At 31.8% G+C, this 11777-nt stretch overlaps 1 protein-coding gene and 1 long non-coding RNA gene across 2 annotated transcripts; both read left to right on the forward strand.

Moving 5' to 3' along the window:
* The first annotated feature begins 2736 nt into the window (after positions 1–2736).
* LOC133832352 (DNA repair protein REV1-like) lies at positions 2737–7226 on the forward strand. Its single transcript, XM_062262709.1, has 8 exons — positions 2737–2955; positions 3618–3726; positions 4067–4542; positions 4898–5038; positions 5344–5476; positions 5572–5690; positions 6674–6748; positions 7200–7226. Exons 1-8 carry the CDS (start codon positions 2737–2739, stop codon positions 7224–7226), a joined length of 1299 nt encoding a protein of 432 aa, XP_062118693.1.
* Positions 7227–7658: 432 nt separating this feature from the next.
* Positions 7659–10572, forward strand: LOC133830603 (uncharacterized). Its single transcript, XR_009892144.1, has 6 exons — positions 7659–7716; positions 8102–8155; positions 8845–8934; positions 9214–9332; positions 9479–9636; positions 10265–10572. It is a non-coding gene; the product is annotated as an uncharacterized LOC133830603 (long non-coding RNA).
* Positions 10573–11777: the final 1205 nt, after the last annotated feature.

The following is an 11777-nucleotide window of genomic DNA, read 5'->3' on the forward strand; positions in this document are numbered from 1 at the left end:
GTAAAAGAGGATTTGCATGTAACATGCATACGTGGGAACATTACGTAATTGCGACGTTTTAAAAACGATAATTCTACATTTCTTACTTTTATTGTTTAAAAATAATAGACATATGACATGCTTTATTTTTCTTAAAATTTCTAGGTTGATTAAATTTCTCAAAACATTATTTTATTTTATAAAATAATTTGATTTAGCTTAAAAATAAAATATGTGACAATTTCATTTATTAATCTCAAATTACAAAGAATTAACCAAAAAGCTTAGAATTAATTAAAATACCTATGTTTAATATGTTTCTTTAGAAAAATAAATTTTATCATTGGTTAATTGTGTTACATAAATGATGTGAGAAAAAATATATATATTTTTATTTAAATTATTTAAGACTTAGTTTTATGTAACATAAATCCATATGTGACAATTAAATAATCATTTTTAAACTTTTTAAACCAAACTTTCAGCCACTATTTAATTTCTTTAAAAAAAATCACAATAATAGAATCTAAATATTTTTCTCAATCAAAATAAAGAAAATCATAACTTATCAAAATATGCATTCATATCATATTAAAATACCACTTTTAATATTACTATAACTTAGGATAGTAATTTTGTTTCAATAACTCATCAAATTCATTTAGTGACACACACTTCACATTTTTTTTACAAAAATTCCAGCAACCATTTTTATCTTAAAAAAATCACCATATTCAATTTAAAAACTCATATTTTCTCAAAAATCCAATAAAAATTCTGTAGGTCATTATTTACACACAATATCATTTCAAAGCATAATTAAATTTCACATTAAATTTCTTAAAACATCAAAACATTTGCAAACTTTATTTGAGCACTCAAAACATTAATCTCATCATGAACAACATCATTTTTGTACAAAAATCAGCAAGCACATTAGATCATAAAAATTATTTCCTTTCATTATATTCACAAAATTCATGCTCATTTATGCACAATATTTCAACACAAACCCTAGCATGCTTCTAACATCTTTATCCATTTTAATCACATCATGAGTATACAATAATTCATCATTCACCTTAGAACTTATTCACAAGTCATGAACAACAACCACCATTGATCTTGTGTTACATATATTCTCAATACATTATTACCATGCAATTATTCCAAAAATCACAACCATCATAACTTCATACAAGATCTTGCCACAACCTATCATGTTTCTAAAATTTTCATTGACATAAAACATAATAAAAATAACCATCATGCTTTTGAATATCCATTTAGGCCGAAACACATCCAATAAACAAATAACCTATTCTTTTCATGTATTGCAAATATTCATCATCACTACACATATTCTCATTACACAACCATAAAAATCAAACCCAACAAAATAAACCCATGCATAAAATTATAAGAAAACACTCCATCAATCCATGAACATCATATCATTAGGGTTATAGATTTGATACCTCTCTTGATTTGTAAAATCAAGAATACAAAATGATCAACACCCAAACTTCACACCCCTTGTTCAAGCCTAGGGTTTTTTTTATTTTTTTGAAAACCACCATGAGGAGGAGAAGGAAATCCAATCACACACAACAAATAAACAAATTCAATATCATATAATCAAGAAAAAGAGATTAGACAAACAAAAATACAAGAAAACATACTCTGGACTTGGTTCCTCTTCTCCTTCTTCTTCTTTCTTCCTTTCTTTCTTCTTCTCCCTCTCTCTCTCTAACACGCCACCCTCTCTCTCTCTCTCTCTCCCTCTCTAGGTCACGGCAGCCACAAGGAAAATGCTCTCATCTTCCTTTCCTTTCCCCTTCATTTCAATTCTCTCAATAAAGCCTCACCAACATAAAATGGTAAGTTTCCTATTTCCATTTTATTTTCTCTTAATTTCTTATTATTTTCTTTTATGATAATAGATATAAAAGAATAAAGGGTGATCACATTCCTATCCCAAAATAGTTAGTTTCTTCCAATTTTTGATCTTATTGCCTTAGAAAAATAAATGGAAAAATCCATCCCTTTCCCACTATACTACACACACTACACGCCCAAGCACTTGCCCCTTTTGAATTTTATTTATTTATTTTCCTATCTATTAAAATAAAACTACCCAAAAATATCAAATAAATGGCAATTATAAAATGTGTAGAAAATCCACACATGTGCACCCTATTACCATATACTTGCACACACTAAAACACTAGGGTGCATCACTATTTACCATGCACCTTAGTGCATTCAACCAAAACTCACATAATTACCTCAATTGTCACACTTATTTAAAATGTAACACTAATAGTAAAATAAACATGTTACACAATTATTCACTTATTAAATTAATTAACCAAACAAACAATTAACAAATTTAAATTCAAAAGATTATACCAAACAATTCTAACAATTAAATAAAATAATAAACAATCAAATAAAACAAACAACAACTAAATAAAATAAACAACATTTAAATAAAACAATTCATCACACTTAACATTTAAATAAAATAAATCACAAAATTTAAATAATCTAAAAAAAAAAATTTTGGTGCACTACAGACGTGTTAGGGGGGTCGATGCACATATCGCTCCCTGTCAATTTTTTCATGTCCCACCGCCAAAAAGATTCAACCACAAACAAAAAGGTGTGGAAGATGCTCGTTATAAAGACCTTGAAGAGATATTGCGTCAATCTGAAGAAAGGGCACGTCAACAGGAGGAAAAGTTAAACTAGTTGATGGTGCATATTGCATCTCAACAGAGCAGTGCATTTGGATCATCCAATGCATCTGGTTCGGGTGTAAGAGGAGCCTCAAACACACCACACACACCATATCCCCCTCCACCACCGACACAGGCACAACATGCTCCGCCACCATCGACATGGACATCATATGCTCACAGACCACCCTCACAGCTACACATCATATTTTTTCTTCAATTCCTCTCAAATAAGGTAGCATGTCAACTTGCATTTATTATGATTATGGAGCATTTATTCCCAATTTGGTCTCTCCTTGTGTAAGAGTTATAAATCTTTTTTATGTAATGAGATAAAAGGGTACATTATTATATAAATTCATCATGCAAGTTAGTTGGGCAAAGCTTAAGTAAAGAAAAAAGAAAAAAGAGAATAAAGGTGGTAGCTAGGCATGTTTTCTTTGACAAGAAAATAAATTCAATTCCAGAAAGGGCATTCAACATATGATAGTTTGTTAAGTTGTTGGATAAAAATATTGATTTGTTACAAGCCACCATTTCTCTTTGAAATTTTGGTTTGCCCTGCATCATACAAGATATTGTAACTTATAAATAATTTCTTTTATATAGCTTTTTTTTCCCTTTCAATTGTTGCATGTTAAAATGAATGGCCTGGGCTAAAAGAATGAAAAATAATTACATTTAAATTTATGTAATAATTGCATCCATGCTTTATTTGAGGAGTGTTGTCTCCTATCTTTATTTGAGGAGTCTTGTCTCCTATCTTTATTTGAGGAGTCTTGACTCCCTTTTCTTTAATTGAGGAGTCTTATCATATTATAAGAAATCACAAAATCATATTCTTAATTCTTTGTAGTAAAATTCTGAATGCTTTTAGTCTCAAGAGTGAATTTATAGATATCTGATCTTTTATTTCGTGATTCCATCAGGTCTTTCAGTGGAGGGCTTCCGGTGGTGAAACCCACTTGGGTTGTAGATTCTGTTGCAGCTAGCAAACTCTTGAGTTGTAGGCCCATTATTTCATTTTTCTTAATAACTTCTAATTTAGATTCATTTTGACATGATCAGTTTTGCTCCATTGAGCTTTAATATCAACAAATTAGAATTGCTTTTAAGATATTACGTAGTAATCATGATCTAGGGGTTGGATGGAGCAACATAAGGTGGCTTAATTTGAAGTATGTATTTTTTTTTGTAGAGATACTTAAGGGTAGGAACTTCTCATGTACAAGTCCAGATTATTCTGTTGTGCTTGAGAGCTTTGAGTTGGTCCCTCTCTCAGTCTCTCTATTTCTCTCTCTCTGTTATTTGTTATTACACTAGGTAATTCATTTTTATGATTCCAGGGGTCCCTTACCAACTGGTCCAGCTTGCTGACAACCAGCCAAGGTTGTCAGCTTTCTTTGCTACTAAACTCTCAGTCGAGGATTCTCGTCTTGTTAATTATGACAATGAGCTTACATCTAATAGAGGAAGTCTACTAACGGAGGAGGATTATTTATCTGAAGTTGGTGAAGAAACTGAATACATAAACCAAAATGGAGGAGAGTCTGATGATACTGCACATCAAAAGATTCAAACACTAATCGAGAAACCAACTATTGGAAGTGAAAAGTCTTTGGAAATGAAAATAGCACATACATACAACCTTGATGCAGAAGATGATAGCAGTGTGAAAGATTCTATTCAAGGGAGTCCTTCTCAGCCCTCTGCCTCACTCAACAATTACTGCTTAGAGGCCTCACCAAACTCACCAGCTATTGGGTCTTATGGGTGTCATTCAACTCTCACTGATCCAAATTTTGTGGAAAATTATTTCAAGGTACTGATCAGCTTGTTTCAAACAATATCTGTTGATTATTAGCCTCAACCGCCCTCTCTTTTGTTTAAAAAGCTATATTACCTCTTGGACCTCTGCTAGAAAAGGTAATTTATAGAATGTTGTGCCTCACGAACCGACATGCTTAGCTTAGATTTATTAATCCCTCTCTCTCTAGTTGCTGCATAGCTGCATTAGGTCCGGAGTACTATGTAAATTCTGATGTTGCTGGATTATCTGGAATCCAGAAGTTCTTAGACATATACCAATAAAAAAATAATTATGTTGGATCTCCAAGTATAATGTTCATGTAGCTTCTGCCTCACACATTTACCTGTCTGAACTTTGTTTTCTACAGAGTTCGAGGCTGCACTTTATAGGAACCTGGAGAAACAGGTACCGTAAGCATTTTCCTTGCCAGTCTAAATGGATCAAGAATACCAATTCAAATCCTTCTTCGGCTGATTTTCTCAGGACAACTATTATCCACATTGACATGGTACTATTAACGTTGAACCATATTCATTTTTATATTCTTTTTAATTATGAGGGTGGGGATAATGACTTCGTTGTACTTACTGTTCTGAAAATTTGTCAGATTATTTTTGCCTTGCTATTTATTCATAGTTCATCATGTTAACAAGTTGAACAAGATCTTCATGATCAAACATAAAATAAATTGTATAAAACACCATAGCGGCTAGGTTATTTGGGTTTGAAGCAATTTTGGAAATCCAAATATTAAAAACTGCCAAGGCAATTTGGGTATTTGAGGAGTATAATAATCATTATTTGATGTTGCAGGACTGTTTTTTTGTCTCAGTTGTCATCAAGAATGATCATAATTTGAAGGATAAGCCTGTGGTTGTATGCCATTCGGACAGTCCCAAAGGAACTGCTGAAATTTCGTCGCCCAATTATCCTGCTGGTGTTTATGGTAGGGATTTTACCAAGTTATCTCAGATAAAGTTACTTGTGCAATATATTCTGGACCACATTTGATATAATCAAAATTTTACTTGTACTTTTCAGGAGTAAGAGCTGGAATGTTTATTAGAGATGCCAAGGCTCTTTGTCCTCACTTATTGAAAGCAGCAGACTTGGCACAGATGGGCTTCGACAGAGGTGATGGGATTCACTACAGTAGAAAGGTTCATAAGTTGTTCTATTGGGTTAGATGGGGCTGTGGGATTTAATGGTTTTTTTCTGTCTCTAATCATTATTTTGTTAAATGGATTCTGTTTTTTCTTCTTCTGTATTTTAATGTTATTTTGGCCTCTACCCAGATAAAAAATGACAATGATGAGATACGGGGGCCACATACTTCTCTGATTTCTTTGAGTTTCAATACATGGTATGTGTTTGAACTTTGAGGTCCTCATTTTTGGAGACGACAATAGCTGTCAAAAACTGAGTTTGCTTTATTTTTAATTGAAATGAAATCAGTTTTTGGTTTTCACTTTGGCTTATATAAAATTATATGTATAATATATTTATATACATATATTATATATGTATCCAATAATGATTTTTCTATGGTTACTTGCGAAGTGGAAAAGGAGTCAAACTAAATTGAAGAAATACTATTACCATAGTTCTGATAAAAATAAAAAGTTCTCTAGAATTCACTCTTCTCTTCTTGCGGGTGGTTTATTTGAACAGCCATTTTTTTTTGTTGCTCTATCCTGTGCCTTTTATGAATTTGTTGAAAGTCTATCTTTCTAGTTTTAATACTTATCCCTGTTGAAGATGGAACTATTTTATGTACTAACATAGCAATTAATGCTCTACTATTGATATTACTTTTTACTACTCAATTTCTCTATCAGTAGTAATTAATGCTCTACTATTTTATCAAAGTCATTTTACCAATGACTGGATCTGTAGCAATGTCCTTTTGGCCCTCAATATGACAGAAAACTAAATTTCACCATCGATAGTGATGTATTATACATGGTTAGTGAGTGGTGATGACAGTTGTAGGGAATTATTTTTTTGAAAGCTGCATGGATTAGATTGAAACATACAAGTTTGATTGGAAATATGAATCCATATTAATGAACGTTAACAATGCATAGTTTGGTCATTTCTCATTAACTTTGCCTAGATTTTGGTTATCACTTCTAAATTTCAGTTCAGCCTTTACCCTATTGTTCACCTTCTTGCCAATGAACAATCACAACTTCGTGTTCTTGAAGAAGCTGAACCCGTAAGTTTAATCTCTTTAATGTTCATTAATGTTTGATATATTTTGCTTTGCGAGTATGTCCTTGTATTGTCTTTAGATTGCCATTAATCATTATGTGGTGTACCTAAATATTTTATACTAAATTGTCTTATTCTGAAATTCTGAAGTGAGATTTGTGAAATGTATTTGAGATTATGTTGATTTGGTTTCACAACTAGCTATGTAGAGTTTTTCTTTTTCTTTTAAAGTTGTTGCTTAGTTTATTATTTGCATAAACTTGTGAGGATGAGTTCTATGTAGAGGTAGAATTACGTATTTTATGGAAATTTTATGTAATGTTCATGTAATTATTTGTTGGTAATAGTGTAAACTATTAAACACTTGACATAAGGTAGAGTAGATTATATATATATAAAGTGACTGGTAGATTATATATATTTAATGTTCATGATCATGACTATACGTTTAATAGGCCCTCTCTTATGCATTTCAGAAATAGTGACTTTTGGCAATCTAAACTGTTGCTTTGAATATCAAACTTCTTCTGATGTGGCCCCCAGGTTAGCAAGAATATATACAGAAAATTCAGATTGTATTTTACTGTTCATAACATATATATTTCACATGGAAAAAGTAAACTATTTCTTACTTTTGAACTTGGGAGTGGTACAAAAATACACACATATGTTTAGACAATTCAGAACATATATATTTCACACAAAAATAGATAATATGATTTTGTGATTCTTATGAAGCTCACCATTAAGATACAATATCATATAGTATGCATAAAGAGTAATGCATGTTGGTGAATTGGATTGCTTACTTATTTATAGTAGTGTTTGAAAATAATTTGTTTGATGTGATCTGAACTAGTAACTGAAGTTGTTTCATGAGTTTCAAAAGCTTGATTCATGAATTGGATTGCTTACTTCTTCATGCAGAAATGGGATCAATGGCAGATGAATTGGATCCATGTTGAACAATCAGTAAGTTGCTTAAAATTTCTGCTGAGTCGTTTATGTCAAGCATAAGTAAAGAAACGAGTATCAGGTTACTACTTGGGTATATTGTTAAATGAGTCCTTTGATTACAGTTTTTAAAAAGACGATGCTTCTTCCTGCCCTTCTTTATTATTGAAATTAATTCCCCTGCTCATGTATGTTGTTCGGTGTGATTATATGCTGAATATCATTCCTTGTATTTTCTCCTGTGTGAATTGATTTTGTTATTAATTTTTAAATTCTATACAAGAGTAACTTAAATAAGTATGTGAATATTTCAGCATGATCTAGAATATGATATTTTAGTCATAAATTTACGAATTTGATATTGTTGTTAGAAAGTTACTTAGTAGACTTTGTCTGTTTTCAGTTGGTGAACACAGGAAAGGAAAGGGCAAAAGTCAGCCTTCTTTTTACATGGGAGGTAAGCATCTCTTTTCCTAACATAATTGTGTATAATTTCTCCTAGATGTTGAAATTCTTGATTTCAGGTATTGACTTGCATGAAACTTATATAAATTTTTCTTCATTTTGTTTGAGACAACTGTGGCAAAGTTTAGAGTGGGGTTTTCCTGATTATCACATATATGGCTGTCATGAAACATCTAATATCTAACAATATTTGAACTAAATGTATGCTTTGGTGTATTGAGCAAAACTCATATTGCAGTTCTGAGAGCAAAATATGGTTCTTTTGTTATTTCATTGTTGCTATTAGATGGTTGTCTTTACTTGTCCCTAACTGACAAAATAATATTTTTTCATTACTCTCTTTTTCAAAGGCAAAAAATGTCCAGTTAACAATAATTTCCGCAGCTAGTGTTATGGTGCTCTAAATTTGATTATTGTACCCTTCCTAAGACTATTTCATGGTTTGGAAAACTATCTATGGCTCTGAGGTTTTTTTTCTTAAAAAAATAGATGTTAAAGGAGATAGCTTCTGACTAGACAATCTCTAGAAAAAGGTTGAGATATGACTTTACTTGTCCATTCAGGCCATTTTTTCCAAGTACTTCTGATTTCTGTTTTCCATGGTTGGACTATGTGCTCTTTCTTCTGCATTGCTCATATTTTGATGCTTCTCTGAATTTTCATAATGTGTTTTCTAACCAGGAAGGCAATGTTGCCAACCAGAGGGAACATCTAATTCTTCTCCTTGCCAATATTCACATTCAGAAAGCTAATAAGCAGTCTGTCTTGAAGGTATTCTGATTGTTAATTAAGGTTGTAAAGCTTTGGCTTTAACTAATCCTCTTATATAAATTTGACTTTATGATATTTGGAGTCTAATGTCAAAACTGGATATTTATGCAGCATTGTTCCTTTGTAAATTTCTATTTAATTAGCATTTGAAACATTAGTGGTGAAATTTGGGTTTTCAATAAGGTCTTCTATTTCTTTGAAACTCTTTTATGACTCTTTAATTTAAGGTCAATCACTAGAGTCTTGCTTGGTTTCTCACCAATGTTACTGGTACTACAGAGTTATACACAGTATATCCCTTTGCCAATCAGTGACCTTGATTCTTGGTTGAAGACACCCTCCATATATGTTTTTGATTGCTCTGCGGCTGGGGGAATATTGTGAATGCTTTTATTGAGGTAAAGCTTTAACTCAAAACATATAATGAATTGATATATGTATTGATAATTAAGGTGCTACGTGACATGAATTCATTATCTGTAATTTAGATATTTATATATAAATATATTTGTAAATATAGTGACTTGATTTGATGGTTTGGCAGCTTCATGATTGGGTTGCTTCTAGCTCCTCTGGATCCACAAGGGAGTACATTCTTCTTGGAGCTTGTGAAGCACATGAGACTCTTCCACAAAGTGCTGAATTTCCTGCAGATGTGTTTATGTCTTGTCTCACAACACCTATTAAGATGGCTTTGAGATGGTGAACTTCTTTTCTTGTTCGTCTGTTAGGATCACCTATCGCGTTTATGCATCTTTATTTGAGATCATGCAGTTTTCTGGTTTTGCCTTGTGGTGTTTATTCCATATTGGCTGCTTCCTAGTTATTTTTAGTTTTCTGGTTTTGCCTTGTGGTGTTTATTCCATATGCCTTGTGACGTGATTGGTTTGAATAGATGCTTTGAAATATACACAAGTTAGCTAATCTCTGCCTCTATTTTGGGCAGTGAATGCTTTTTCTTATGAGACTAAATTTTTTTTGTTGTATTTTAAGTTGTGGATAACAATTGGTTTTTATTTTTTAAGATACAATTAGTTTTTGTGCTGTGGATCATTAGATCTTTTTTATTAACATAAGGATGTAATATTTGCTTCTACATTTACTATCATTCTAGTCATAGAAATTTAGTATAGTTTAGTTACAAGTAATTTAGTTGCTGCTATTGACAATTTGTGGTATCTAAAAGATGGAATACATACTGTAGTCTTGAAAAAACTTTCAGAAAATGGTAAGAGCTATGTGGGTTTTACAGTTTTATTATTGTATGATACTTCAAGCACTGATCTGTAGACTTATCTCAGCTTTTGGTGGATCCTACTCCATTTTCTAGGATCTTGCAGGCAAAGGACACCAAGTGAATTAGATAGAGAGGTTAAGAACTTGAGGGTGGCATTTACTGACCTGTTTTTGAAGCATAACACTTTCAAAGAAACTGCAAAGCCATCGAGATATTGATGCAAAGAATGGAAGAATGTATTTCACTAATTTTTGTATACATTTCTTGTTTTGTATTTAGTGATAAAGGAATCTGAATTGGGCATAAATTATGTTGTAATATGATTTTTTAAGCCTAGACTAGTAGATTAAATATTGTAATTACATTTGAGTAATTAATAAAAATCTATTTATGTTATCTTATTTGGCTTCAACTTTCATATTTGTTTTCCTAGTTTTGTGTAAGTAAAAAAAGATTATGTTTCTCTAAGCTAATATAACACATGTGTTATACTAAAGTGTAGTATAACACAAATAATGTGTTATACTAAAGTTTAGTATAACACAAAAAATGTGTTATATTAAAGTGTAGTATAACACAAAAAAAGTGTTATACTAAAGTGTAGTATAACAAAAAAAAAAGTCTTATATAATCGACTATAAATAACATAATTCAACACTTATCTATATATTAAAATAACACAGAAATTGTGTTATCGTTGACAATACAATAACACATCTGTATAACACTGATAAAGTGTTATGTAAAGTACCCTGATCTACGATAACATAGTTGGTCTTAACACATCGGAAAGTGTTATCGTATGCTTTGATAACACATGAATTATGAATGCCATAATGTGATGATATGTTTATGGATGTTAGACACATCAAACGAGTTACTAAAGATATAGAGACGTAACTCATAGGGCGGACGCGCCGAGGTTATTCAAGGACCAGAGACTCTTGTTTACCTCATAGGGTGACATGGACAACTAGCGAGCTATGCTCATCATGTATGTTGTAGGAATATGATTAGGGTGACATGGACAACTAGCGAGCCATGCTCATCATGTATGCTGTATGAATATGATTAGGGTGACATGGACAACTAGCGAGCCATGCTCATCATGTATGCTGTATGAATGTGATACGATGATATGTTACGAATACGTTATGATATGCTATGATGATATGTTACGAAAATGTTATGATATGCCATGATGTTGTAGATGAATGTTAGTGTTTGTATTTGTTGTATTCTTACTTGCTTATTGTTTGTACTTCCTTACTGGGCTTTTAGCTCACCCCCTTACTTTCCTTCCAGGTAGCAAATAAGATTTCTTTATGGAACGCGTGGTGACGTGAGGAGTTCTATCATCTTGGGGTGTATGGCGTGGGGAAATCCTATGGACGGAAAATGATCATCTTAGAACGCCATTTAAATTATGTTTTGTTTTAAGAGACTTTCCTAATTATCAGTGGGACTCAGTTATTTAATTTTTGTTTCTTTTGAACTTTGCATAAAAATTTATGTTTTCTTTTAAAACTAATGGCACCAACTTGCATGGTTTTAAGCAAGTCTCCACTGAGACTTTGATAATGAGTGGTATTTCTTTATAAACTAT

The sequence above is a fragment of the Humulus lupulus genome, chromosome 4 (assembly GCF_963169125.1).
Source record: "Humulus lupulus chromosome 4, drHumLupu1.1, whole genome shotgun sequence".
Lineage (NCBI taxonomy): Eukaryota > Viridiplantae > Streptophyta > Magnoliopsida > Rosales > Cannabaceae > Humulus > Humulus lupulus.